This window comes from Rhagoletis pomonella, unplaced genomic scaffold, assembly GCF_013731165.1.
Source record: "Rhagoletis pomonella isolate Grant_MI unplaced genomic scaffold, Rhpom_1.0 Rhpom_scaffold_00012, whole genome shotgun sequence".
Classification (NCBI taxonomy): Eukaryota; Metazoa; Arthropoda; class Insecta; order Diptera; family Tephritidae; genus Rhagoletis; species Rhagoletis pomonella.
The window spans coordinates 17,120,137-17,134,811 of record NW_023458566.1 but is presented as its reverse complement, the minus strand read 5'-3'; the positions used below and the strand labels follow the sequence as shown (position 1 = coordinate 17,134,811).

At 34.5% G+C, this 14,675-nt stretch overlaps 1 protein-coding gene across 2 annotated transcripts in view; it reads left to right on the top strand.

Moving 5' to 3' along the window:
* The window catches only part of LOC118747957 (protein FAM135B), a 95,232-nt gene that overhangs the window by 12,724 nt on the left and 67,833 nt on the right, over nt 1–14,675 (top strand). For both annotated transcript variants that reach the window (XM_036482195.1, XM_036482194.1), the window contains exon 2: nt 11,247–12,338. In XM_036482195.1, coding sequence (XP_036338088.1) covers nt 12,262–12,338 — 77 coding nt within the window. In that variant the 5' untranslated portion in view covers nt 11,247–12,261. The remainder of the gene's footprint in view (nt 1–11,246; nt 12,339–14,675) is intronic.

Sequence of the window (14,675 nt, the reverse complement as noted above, 5' to 3'; positions counted from 1 at the left end):
ATAATAATTTCACCTTTTTTTTATAAATTTTATAATTTTTTAGCAATTTTTAGCGCTAATGAAGAAAATGCGAGCCGACACTTTTACCTCGACTATTTTATGATTTTTCCAAAAAAAAAAATTTCCATTGAAAGGCAGCTAAATCTGTATACATACATACATACATATTTATATGTCAATATTATTACTTTAAAGATTTTCGCATGCCAATTCTAAATATTTGCCAGAACTTTTTGGTATTTACATACAGATTCACATCATTTCTTAAACTACTTTATCAGGCTCTTTTGCATTTGTAGCTGCTGCTCAAACATTTCTTAGAGATAATCATAATGAATCCGATTATACGTAAAAGGTTCTTGCATAAATTTCCGCTTTGTTTGCAGTCACCAAAAGTCTTTACAATTTTGGGTCATTACACTAAATTCGTTCAATCAAATATAAAATTCCCATACATTTTTAACACAAAGCTTAAGGCATAAGAATAATTAATTTAAGTAGTTTTACAACCATTCCAGATTCGAATCACACCAACGCTGCCTTCGCACCGAGCCCGCAAACAATACATAACTTCATCAGTTTCGATTCAACTTCCTTGCCGTCACGGACACACTTCATTTCATTTGACACAAAAATTAAGGATCTTATCGAATCAAAAATACAAGTAAAACATTTCCCTTTATCAACGCTAGTGTCCGTTTTGGTTTTGCCGTAATGATGTTGGTAGGTTTGCTTTTGTTTACTTTGCCTTTGTTGTGCGGATTGTAATTGGATGCTGACTTTCTAAGCTATATATTCAAATATGTATGTATGTATTGTTTTTGACACATTTTCTTTAGTATAATTTTTGCTATAATCGATTACAGTGGATGGCAATTTTTAATTTGGTTTTTGTTCTCCAGACGCCACTATCCAATTTGTATGAAGAATCGCCCGCTGATTCCAAAAATCTGATTTTCGAGATATTTTCAATTTACCGTTATTCAGCTTAAAACAAAAGGTTAGTCACTTATAACTCATGAACCATTTTAACAAACTGAAAATGGAATACGACAAATGAAAGCTAACAAAATTTTCCATAAACCATTTTATACGTCACTTTCCGATAGGATGGATAGTTTCTGACAAATTAATTAGTCATTCCAGATTTTTTTGTTTTTTCTTGATGAAAATATGAAAAAGAAACTTTAAAAGAAGAAAAATTTAAAAATAACAGGATCTGTGTCAAATTTTTACCTTTGTGCTAAAGCCTGTTCTGCTGTTCTGTTACAATAAAATCACGCTGATAATGAAGCGAATTGATGGATAAATAAAGAAGTAATGAGTGGTCAAATGAAAATGCGCAAAGATTTTTTGTATGAGAAATGAGCAGGCAATAATGTTACGCATACGCCATGCACACCTAAGTAGCACGCTTTTATACACTCATTACTTCTTTACTTATCCAACGATTTTCTTCATTAGTAATGATTTTTTTTATTTTTTTGAAACAGAACAGGCTAAATTTTGACACAGAACCTGTTATTTTTTAATTTTTCTTCTGTTAAAGGGTTTTTTTCATATTTTCATAAAAAAGCAAAAACTCTAGAATGATTAATCAATTTGTCAGAAACTATCGAAAAGTGATGTAGTATATGCGGTCTATGTAGATTTTTTTTAGCTTTCGTTTGCCTCTCATTAAGTGAAAACTTATCCATAGAATAAAAAATTAAGTCCATTTTCGGAATCAGCGAGCCATTGCTTATAGGAATTGGATAGTGGCATCCTTTAAAAAATTTTGCTGTAAACCAGTGTCAAACTCCTAGTATTTTCTAACTTTATATATCTGTTTGTCAGAGAATTTGCTAATTCTTTGATCAAGATTATGTATATGTATGCACCGAGTTTAATAAAACGAATACGTCTTCCCAGCTGTCTTAACCGCAGTCTTGCAAAAGCTGGGAAGTTCTAAGCGGAAGTGTTGAGATGACTTCACCACGTCGTCCTCTATGCAAGTGCGAAAAAGAGGATCTGACGTAATGATTAATCTCACAATGTGAATTCATACAATCTCTAGAATTGAGAGCTGTGTCTTTGCGACTACACTATACTATAGAAGTTCACAAATAGTCAAGGAACTCTCACTATCTATTTTCTTGATAATACTGGGTTGAGTGGATCTCTCTTCGCCTGTCAAGCGGAACTGGCTTAAGAAGATAGAAAAACCTTATTGCATTTACATTCCAAAAATTTTTTAAGAATTTCTTTTGCAACAAACTCGTGGAAAACGAGGGTCTTCTAAGCCCTTCCAACCAAAAACGAGAATTTGAGCAAATTTGCCAAAAGCTGTATAATATATCTTGGAACTAATTTTTAGTGCGCCAAAGAAGAAGAAGAAGAGTTCAAAAAAGGGCTCCGCCATTCTGAATTTTGAAAATCTTATTTCAGATTTGTAATAATCGACCTGTCGTTATTTGCAGAAATAAATTAATATGTACATTTATTCGCTTCTTCGTGAAAAGAGGGTGTTTAAGGCGGTGCACTAAAGACACCGCTTTAATTTTTTTAATTCGCCACGTCAAAGGGTATAATTTTTCAAGCCTTTTAACATCTTGCAGGTTCAGTTTCATTGATTGGGATTTTGGGCATGGCTCTGGGCCGGTTGACGTGAATCGTCCCATATGTATGTAGTATATGTACATATAGCATTCAAATCTAATTTCTCTATTAAGAAGATACCCTATTACATATTAGATCCTATTATTTTGACAATGCTATCGTTCACTTTTAATCAAAATTTCTATTTAAATCATTCACCACAGGCAGAAGGGGCTAATATTGACTCATTTACAAACTCCTATCTAAATTGTTCGTAAAACTTGTATCGGACGTATAAACATACATAAATACATATTACTCTTGTATGCGTATGTAAATATATACACACATACATATGTTCTGCCTCTTGTGTGAGTTATGTTGTTCCCTTTGGGGCTTGTCAACCTTTTTCGATGTAGACATTCGCAACTAGATCACTTCTTTTAACACAACCAGTTTAATATTAGTATACCCTATGCTGATAGGACTATTTATCAAAAGTAAAATAAAGTTGATGTGAGTAATATTAAAAGCAAAAAAATGAAAACGGCCACTTTGAACGACTGAACAACAAACTATAGCTGGAACATTGCAGCACAATGGAGAGAGCCCCCCTACGCCTACTCTTTTGAGTGTTGCCACGTGTTGATGTGGGTGCGTCGGCAACAAACTTCTCTGCATGTATTTATATGTAAATATTTATGCATTGCCTTCTGATGTTTTCTGACAATCTTTTTAACTATTCTGTTGGTTTGCAAGAGAGCCTGTTCGTTTACGTATGTTTGTATATGTTTACATGCTGTTTACAATTTTACATGTACTACAAACATATGGATGTTTGTGAGTATTCGTGATAAATGCAACTATGAGTAAAGTGAAAGCTGTGATAGCCATACATAAATACATACGTACACTTGTACGCACCTAGGCTTACGTACATTGCACACACATTTGTTGTGTATTTCCTTCGTAAGCTACTAAAGTTTGTGCTCGTATTTTGTGTACACACGCACATACATACATGTACTCTAATAGATAATTTATATATGTAAGTCTGCACTCCCTTCACTCCGCCATTTGTCATTTGTTGTACTATTCTCGCAGCACCAATTTAATTCCATGCGCTTGGTTACATTTCGATGCGCCTCACTTCTTTGCTTCATTTCCGTGCTGCTGGCGTAGTATTAGTTTTCTCAGCGCTGATGCCGGAAAAGCTTATTTTCTATTAAGAGGCTATCACCGATAGTCATTTCCATTGCGTAAGGAATGTTATATGAAATATGTAAAGGAAGGAAAGCGCATATCCAGCAAAAGGATATGATGAAAGTGAAAATTGCGTAATGATAATGACGTAGAAAACTTAAGGAAATGACATAGCAGAAACAAAACATACTAAGAATTAACTAAATATGAAATTTATTTTGGGAATGGATGTGTGTCCTTAATTTATGTAAATACATACATACATATGTATCTATGTTGTATATTTATATTTACTTATAGAATGTGTCATGTAATAAATGATGTGTAGGATATTTAAATTAATTAATTATGCTCTATGTGTGTAGATAAGTTTGACTAAAGAAATTTACTTTAGCAATGCAATAAAATCAACTTTTGGGATAACTGCTTGAGGAACCGGATGTTCTTATTTTGTTATATTAAACTTGCTACGAAGTGATTAATTTATTTTGATGTTGCTAATGAACTGAGAAACTGAAGTAAATTCATATAGATATGGCTCTTATTGACACACAAATGTAACTATATGCCTTCGCCAAAGTCTAATACGGCCAAGGGAAAAGGTGGGTTACTCATTGAAAAATTGCGATGACCTCAGCATACACGCTTCTGAGCATTGTTTTATCAATTTTCTGCTCAGCTTCTTTTGCTTACATCGCTCAGCCGCGGATACTGAATTTGAGCATCAGAAATCTTATAAGTCAGTTAGCAATTTTCGCAGGAATTTAGTAAACACCTGATCTCATTTAAAATGCAGATATGTATAATAACCAGGAATAGTATGAAGTTGTACTACTGATGCTGCCTTTAACATAGCCATCACTCCTGCCTGTATCAGCAGAGAAGCTGAGAGAAGAATTCTACAAGGTTTTTACTAACAATGATAATAAAGCTATAACCAGCCTTAACTTATTTGCAAAACCAGCCTTGACTAACTTTCAAATAAAGTCAGATGTACCAACAAAGTTGATACATCAAACTGGTGTAGCATAAAGGAGCAATAGTCATGCGTCAATCTGATTGAGATTCAGCGAGGTGACATTTGAGCAGTGCAAATAAAGTCGATAATTCTTTCCATAGTTTCAGGCATTCATTGTTATAGGCATAGTAAAAATAACAAATCCAAAGGCTGGTTAAACAAACTTATTTCTACCTAATAACCGAAATACGAGGAGTAACCCTCAAAATAACAATATTGGATTACTTGTAGGGAAATGACAAAAGAAAATGCTGAAACCCGTAAACTTAAGTTTGAGCTGGTGAAAAAAATTCATTTAATAACAGGAGAAAAATAAAAAAAAAACAGAAATTTTATCATTTGCATTAAAGCCTCTTCTTTAACCAAAAAAATTCAAGCTACTATCAAAGAAAATCGACGAATGAATAAAAACGTTGTGAATGGTCAAGCGAAAATGATTTTTTTATGAAATGTGAGCAGGAAAGAATGTTACTCATACGCCAGGTGCAAGTCGATACACAGGACTTATGAGTAGCACTTTCCATGGTAAAGTTAGATTTTTTTTTTCATTCACAAACTTAAAATGAAAAAATCTAGGGAAAATGACCTGATCTAGAAAAATGGTATAGAGATCCGTAATCTTGAATCCAAAATTAAGCTTACTTGTCTCGGCATTTTTTGTGTCATTTTAGATACGTACATATGTACGTATTTCTGTGATCCTAGATTCCAATATGAAAGGGGAATTATTTATTTTTTGTGGACTGTCAAAAGCAATTAAAGGTGCGATTTTCTTAAAAATCAAGCACGGTGAAAGGTTTTTCCAAGGACTTTACCGCATTGCTTCAAAAATCTATTGATATTTAATAATGTATGTACATTAGGGTGGTCCAAAACAAGGAAAGTCTGAATTTTAATGCTCTAAGCCCCTAGGATTGTTTTATATCAAAAAAATACAACCTTATTTTTTATTTTGAAATTAAAAATAATAAAGGTCGCTCAAAGTTTCCCATGTATTTTATATGGGGAAAAAAACAACTTTTCGTAGAAATGGTATCAAATTCTTGACAACCAATGATTTTCGTTCGGAAAACTCTGGTTATATTAAGGAGACTTTCCATAACAATACCCAATTGTTTATTTAACCAATTTTTAATACTAAAGATTTCTTATTTACCCCCCCCCCCCACTACATTTTCTGACATTTTCTTGAGGTTTCGGCGGACCTATGAAAAAATTGGGTGTGAGAGCATAAAAAATCGTTACTTTTTCACATGCATTTTTGAACCACCCTAATGTAAATAGATATATATGTACATATAATACGGCGCGCGATGAAACTAAAAACATTCATCTTACGTGAACTGTGAATCTGAAAATGATTTTCTTGTCATGACAGATTTCCTAATTAATTGAGCCAGAAATTTGTAACTTTTTAATTAAAATATTTGCTCGCATTTTATGTTGGGCATAAACTTTTGGTCAATGATAATTTCGAGCTTGCAGTGTAATCATAAACTACAATTTTTTTTTGTACTAAGAAAATTTTGATAAATTTTAAATGTAGTGAAGCATAAGTCTCCACCTCTTTGGTTACTATTTCTGTTTTCTGCGATAATTTGGTGCAATCTTCTAAGCAACCTTTTGCCGGCATCTTTAATGGATCAACCGATAGACTACCAACTGTAGTGTTTCCGTTGATTTTAAATTGCTTTTCTGCTTTATTAAACTCACCTCAAAAGTTTAGAAAAATCTACATTCTAAGGTTTTTCCGGAATTTAGCAGTTAGCAGGACTTAGTTACTCTTCTTATTTATCTCGCTCCCTCTGCATGCAACAGTCTCCTCTAAAAATTAGGAATAATTTTGAGCACATTCTTGGCCATTAATTCAATAGCTGATAGGCTATCACATATCGATATGCTAGTTACCTCACTTTATCCGATTTACACGTAGTGAATTTCCAATGACTAAAAATACTCGGCGACAATGTATCGTAAGGAGTTATTAAGCAGTGACTAAGCAGACGTATCTTAATACGTAAAACAAAGTAATGCGTAGTCTCTAAAACAGTACGATATCCGTGCAAAGCACAAAGCCATTGAACACACAGTTATCTTTACTGTTGTTGATCTAACCTAAATTTTGTTTTGTGTGCCGCATTTTGATGGCGTATCTACATAAATTATAACACATTATCCTGTTGCCTGCCTGTCAGTTATAAGGCCATTATGTTGTTGTCATACTTCGAACACAATACATAAAACGTAAACAAGCGAATCAGGAAGTGAAAATTGTAAAACACGTCGGCAAACTGAGGACTAAGACAAGTCCAGTGCTCTGCGTTCATATCAGTTGTTAGCAAATAAGTTTATGAGGATATAAGGTTCGTAGGACGCGTGACGTTAACCACAAAGCAAGCTACATTCATATATACATACATACATATGTGGACTGCTAAATAGGACGTTCCGTTTAATCCGTCTATTCACATGATTTTGTGTGCATGTCACTTCGAAACCAACACTATACATAACCAACTATATACTAATTTAGTTTTGTACTTACAGTGGCGGTCAAAAGTGGATGAATGATGTTTCGTTTGTAATATTTACAATGTTTTTCAAGCTAGATTTTTTTTATATTTTTTTTTTATATTTTTTTTTATAAAAATGTGGTTCGTAATCGCATTGACTATTAGTATTTTTTTTTTTGCGACGGATTTTGCGTTTTTTTTTCATATAAATAGCGAAATTTAGGAAAACTGGCGTAGAATTTTTTTTATTTTTTCGCAAACGGTTTTGCGCATATTCTTCCACAAGAAATACATGTTTATATGGAAGGAAGTGCAAAACGCCGTCAAAAAAAAATATTAAAAATCAATGCGATTTCTTAGTCGCTCTAAACTGGCACTTGTTTTACTAAAATTGTATAAGCTTGTTAACTGCATACCCAAAAAATTTTTAGAAATGCTAATTAAACAGCTCGAAATTTAGATAAAAATTTTTGGAATTTTTCTAAATTCTGTATAAAGTTTGAAAATGTGATTTATATGGTTTTTGTTAAAGCACGAACCATATTTTTATAAAACATATCAAAAAAATTTTAGCTTGAAAAACATTGCAAGAATCCAAAAACAAAACTCCATTCATCCACTTTTGACCACCACTGTACATATACATATGTATTTGCACCTACATATATTTTTTTAATCTGCTGTAAAGTAGAGTAGTTTGCGAAGCGCTTAAGTGCAACTTGTCATGTGTGTATGTTGAACTGACAACGTCATCACTTTCACTTGACTGTCACTGGCACGAATTGTTTTAGAGCACACGCCCACTACCAGAGAGCACAGCTGCTACCTAAGTACGTGTACGAATGTATATCTACATGCTAGGTGACCTACCACACATACCTGTCATTGCGCTGGCGTTCACCTTGTTTTCTCCTGCTTTCTATTTTAGTTTTGCTTTTTGAACAAAAAAAAACAAAAAAAAAACATAAAAAATAACTAAACCAACTCCTTGTACAGCTTGCCTGTGCAATGCGAGAATAGAATAGCCGTCAGCAAGTGCATACACAAACACACAGTCATGCATATATGTATGTATAGTTGTCGCATAAAAATGCCTAACCAAGTCCATTGTGGTGCGCACCCCGCTTTTCCTGCCTTTTTCATAGCATTGCAATAATTTTATTGTGTCAACAAGCCATCCTCAACACCCGTCAGCGGCAGTAACGGCGCGTCCAGGCAGGTTGCAATACGTGCCTCATTCCCAGTGCTGCCCATTATCATCAACATTTCAGCGCTCATTTATTTAGCCGGTCGTCGGCGCCATATAGAACACAGGCCAAGTCCATGAATAAATACTCAAACAACGCGGGCGTTAAGTTGGCTTTAATGAGGGCTTTCTTCACACGTACACAGTGTGGCAGAAGGAGGGCGGTGGCACAGGGTGGCAACAGGGTGACACTGTTCGGCGATGTGTTTGTTTGTATTGGACTTGGGTGAAGTAAAGATGTGTATGTATATGTTTGGCGATTAAAAGTTTTATCCACTGAAGTCACTTGGCCTCATTCCGATTGAGCCTTACGCTTTGCCAAAGCGAATTCTTTCTTTCTTTGCATATTGGTTGTACTTATGTTTGATTGAATGGATTTGTATGTTTATATTTACACATATAAATTTCTACATATTTACTTACGAGTGTATTATACATATGTATACAATTGAATTATAGCTTATACCTTTTATTCACAACCGAGAATAATTAATCATTGGGTTTAGAAAAGATATTTTGTTTGAGTTTACTTAAGGTCACAAAGATCTATGGCAAGTAAATAAATTCAAATTTAACTGACACATTTTTGCTGAGTGTTTGGCCGAGCTCGTTCTACAATTTGTGGACATACTTATATACTTAATACTTTATAATACATATGTATGTCTCTCTGATTAATTCACAATCACCCTAATACATATGAGCCCCGGCCATCGAGGAATACGTATGTATATGAGACAGCGCCTTAACTATGTAGAGCTAGCGAGGTGCGGCCCAGCACTAAGTTTATACCACGTGGCGGGCTTCGGTGTCTCGATAAGCAAAATTAAAAGCAGAATTACCGAAATTTACCACTCAAAAGCCAAGCAGGTTCTGTCACATTTGCAAGGACTCGGGCTCGAATGAAATATTTCAGCTTTTTCTCTGGGAATATCCGCCCCTGCATGCAGCTTTGTAGCCCATTAAATTCTAGTACAATAAAGTACAAGTTTGAAGAGGCTAAATGTTCGCGTTGGTTTTTAGTAGTTTTTTTTTCCGACGGTGTTATTATTTTCTTCCATACAAAAAAAAAATTGTCGAGTGTTTTTGTATAAGGTTAGAAATTTGAGTTTACATGACTTTTGTTAGACATATCACTTTATCTCGGAGTATACAATAGGTACACATAGTATCAGGAGTTCCTTTATTTTACTGAAGAACTGTAAAAAAAAAAATCACTAATACGCGTACTCTAAAAAATAATTTTTTTAAATGGAGATACTGCGAAACGGATTTTTTTTGCAGCAATATAAAGTTTTTTATCCGAAAAAAGATACGTGCGCTATATATATATATATTTACTTTACGAAAAATATGAATTTTCTTTCAGAATTGCTATAAATTGTTAAAAATATATATTTTTTGTCAAAGAAATTGTATCAGAACCCTCCAAAAAATTTAATTATGATTTGAGGTTAAATTGAATTACAATTTTTTTTACGATTTCTGAAGGAAAATAATTTATTCAATTCATAAATATTTGTTTTTATTGATTTTATCGCAATGCTACGAAAAAAACCAAAAAAAAAATACCGGTTTCTTTTTTTCTATTTAAATATTATAATACTGGAAGCAAGAATATCCCACCAATTTTTATTTTCCTGTGTATTTCTGGACCAACCTAATATACATATGTATATGTAAGTGTAATAAAATGTTGTTGGTACGCAAATATCGCCGTAATGATCCATGGCAACGTACTTTTTTTCTGTGCTGGTATCTGTAGGAGGGTACGAAATGCTTACAAAATATTATTATGTTGATGGTATAAAATGAACGACCCAATCAAAAAGCACTATTTTTCAGTGTTTATCGCATTTACTTTCACCTGCACTGCCATTGCTATTACAGTTTATCGCTATTGTTGGCGTTTATTATTTTTGTGTGTGTGTGCTTTTTTGCGGTTTGTACTTTGGCTTTGGACCCTTCGGTTTTTCCGTCTACCATGCAGCTTGCATATTGACCTCATAACCTCGGCCGATTGTACAGAAACCCTTAAAGCGCCCCTACTAGCGATGCCTGCAGCTATTTTGGCTTCCAGCGCGTTGTTTAGTAGATCACAGCCACTTGGACGCCTGCGAACGTTCACTTGCCCAATTTATTAGTTCCGATGCTGTTTTTTTTTTGCTTTTTTCCCCAGTTGATACTTGTATGCCAATACATATGTACATATGTATACGGTTTGTTTGTATGTAAATAGTAGTATGTGCAGCAACTCAGGCATTGCTCGATTTGGTTAGTTAGGCAGCAGCAGGGTCGTCGGAAGGCTGTCGGCCATTAGCCTCACACATAATGAATGACGCATTGATCCAATTACTTGCAAAATTTTGTAGAAAATTTTTTTGACTCGCGTTCAACCAAACCGACATACATACAAAATTGCGTGTAAAGTTCCGTTGGTTTTCATTCGCAGCAGCGTACGTGCGACTAAAGGACCTCGAAATAGTTGAAAGGACGTGGCGCGTATTCGGGAGTGCTGTTTGCCGCGGGTGGAATGCGGATCAGCGAACCGTGTCGCAGTACGCGCATCAATAAATAATCAGCTCTTAAAGTGAATGACTTCGTTAAAGTTTTAATAGAGTGAATTTAAAAAGGAACGAACTCCATTAAAATTTTCTTTGTGTATCTTTTCTGCAACAATCCACTTTAGAATCTTTTCAAATCAAACGATGAACTTAGAAACATGCAAACTGAAAAGAAATGCACACGTACATACGTCTATGTATGCACATAAGGCCGGAAAGGCGCATGCTATGTCAGTAAGTCAAAGTCAGAGTAGGCGTACACTCATAAAAAGGAATTAAGGACGGTTCTATGCAAGGCGACCAAAAAGAGGAGGAGGAGGAGAATGTCAAGCTGTAGAAAGGCTGGTAAAAAGTTCGTCTTGCATTATTAAAATTCCTTTGCTGCGCAGTCGAGAAGAAAACATGACACAAATTGCAAAACTCAGCCCCCACAAAAGCAAGCAAAACCAACCAAAAAAAAAAAGTAAAAAATCAGCAACGCCAACAACAAACAAAAACCAACAACAGCAGTAGCTGTAACAAAATCAGCTTTTAAACTCAGCAACCAAAAAATACTAAACTTAAGCACGCCAACTTGAAAGCTCACACAAATACAAATAAAAATAAAAAAAGCAGTGCATCCCGGAGAAGACCTCGCCGCTTTAAAGCGTTTTCAATATACTACAAACATACATACATACAACACTCGCTTAGTAAGTGACTGCCAGCTTGAATGGAGAAGGACCTTTACAATCGTTCTTGCGATTTATGTTAAGGACAAGTGGCGCCATTTGCACAGTGCCCCCCATCCGTCAAGCTTCAACCGGCACAACAACGCGCATAGCCGCTTGTGTGGAAGGACAGCCGCAGCCACAGCCACAGCCACAAAAGCGGCAAGGCGGTACAAGCGGTTTGTAAACAGACGCAACCGCAACGATTAACAAAGATTCTTCGAAGCATTCCTCGCTTGCCCGCGTTGCAGAGAACTCATGCACGCCGCCCCCATCCAATCAACAGCAGAGCGCGCAGTGAGTCTACGTCAGCAGCATAAAATAGTGCCGTAGGTGTTTGGCTGCTGCTGCTGCTGCTGCTGCAACGACGCGAGCGCAAGCCTTTCGAGTACTGGAGGGCAGTGAGTGACGTTTATGCGCTCAACTCGGCATGGGCGACCTACAAGCAACAATTGAATTTTCCGTTGAGCTCTACAAATTCTTCAATGTTGACTTATTTCAACGAGGGTAAGTTCAAGATGCTCTTATTTTCATACTCATTCTATTTCGCATTCCCATTAGCATTCATTCCGTATGTATGTATTTATGTAGTATGTACATATATAGAGAGCTGTATGAGGTGATGAGCGGGGTAAGCAGTTGACAGCAAAGTGCCACTGTCACATTTAAGTATTCACAATTCGCATTGCGTTAGTCAACTTGACATTAACATTTACGCATATTAATTCCATTGTGTATAACTGCGATTTACATACATACATACATATCTTTTGTTAATATCTACATACATATGTAGGCATGGCATGAGTGACATGAGTATTCGCATGATATGATGAAAAGGCTGCAGCACTTGAAAGCAAACTGATTTATAAATATGTAGTAGCGCTCGACATTCTTTCATCCGAATTTAAGTGTTTGGAAAATTTATTTTCCATTTGCGATTTCTTTTGCATTAAAAGGAATGCAAGAGGCATTTGTACCCCAAAGTGTGCAAACTAAAGCGAAAGATTAGCATAAAGAAGGTGGTAAACTTATTTATGTACTTAATTCCTATTAGAGCAGAGGAATTTTTCAGCAAACCTACTTTTATGAAAGAGTGATGTTAAGCAAAGTTCGATTTCCCTTATGGGACTTAAAGCTGATAAGGTGGCAAAAGGCATTGTTAAGGAACAGAATCGATTTTTAATTACATTAAAAAATTAACTACCGCATTAAATTGGGTGGGGCTAAAGAAAAAAAAAACCTTTGTGATGGTTTATTATGGAATTAATATAAACTTTAAACGTCTATGATTTCCAGTGTTACCATTATGAAATGTTGATTATAAATCGTAACTAAGTTTTCTAACAATAACTAAAAACAATTTCTAAAATTTGATATTTTCATAATATTTTCTTTAATAAATTTTATAACCTTTAGTTTAAAAAACAATAATACACAATTTATTATGTATATTTTTTAAAATATTGTAAGACCACTTTTAGCAACATTTATTTTTGAATTTCACATGAAAAAGTGAAAAAGTATTCGCCGCCAAAATGTGTTATGTATCAAAGACTTGCGTCAAAGAAAATCAAAGAAAAAGCAGCGCGTAAGCCGCTTGTGGCAGAGCCTTAATTGGTTCCATAATTATGGCATGAAATTCAGCTTTTTGTCTTTGCAACATGCTTACGTGGTATTTAAAATAAACCCATAGAAAAAATATTTTAAACAACAAGATTAATAAACCAAAATCTCAATGTTGGCTATAGGCAACAACGGGCATGAAAGGGTTAAGTCTCAAACAAAAATGTTATTAATATCAGTATCATCATCTGTTCGTTCTTACAATTTCGAATTTAAATCTCAAAATTATGTCCACATATCGTCGCTACCATGTCAAACTAGCGAATGTTAAGGAGGAGGCTATACATAACTGTGGACCACGTTAACCGATTTCTTAAATTATTTTTGTTTAAGGAAATATGGGGCATCAGAGGTTGTCCCATATTAGTACTTAGAAGAAACTGTCGAACTTAGTGTGCTTAATGTCTCTAAAAACAAAATGGCGCGCCTAGGCATACAGTTTTTTTACTTTATTTAATAAACAAAAAAATTATCTATATTCCAGTACTAAAACTAAGTCTAGACAAGCCAACAAAAATACCAATATTTAAAAATTTTATTAAAAATATATATCAAAATGGGTCGATTTTAAATTTTCTAAAAGAATGCCATATTAAAATCAATTCATTCAAATTTAGTTTTAAATAATAGAACTTACCTTCTTTTTCCATGCCCAAGAGGTTTTTTGTTGAAATAGGTCTTCACTAAAACACAACTACCCAAGAAACAAGTCGAACGATTGAACGGGGAGAGAACAAAAAAAAGCGAACACAACGTTGACTGTTTTCATGTGGACGTATGTCAAAGGGAAAGCAGCGGGTAAAATTTTAATGGCTGCCTTTCAATAGATCGGTTATTTAATTTTAGAAAAATTATGTTTAACTCAACTGTTGCCAAAGTTGATATATTTGACTTTTGACCGGATTTTTCAGCTAAATACTCTTATGTGCATCGGTCAGACTTTTGAATAAATGTGTCACAAAGCAGCATAACCATTTTTATTATGCGTAAATAATATCGGAGGAGAATTAAGTTAAAATTAAATTTTTATGAAGACAGCATGATAAAAATCTCTGCTCAAGGCATATCGACGCATCCAAACCATACTCTGCCAAGTCTGTCTAAGTCTAAGTTGACTTAGCATGGTAAGAATTTCAATAAATCTAAAATTAATCGATTTAAGAAACCATCAACATTTATCGTTTTTCAACAAAGCTTCACAAAATATTGTACAAGCAT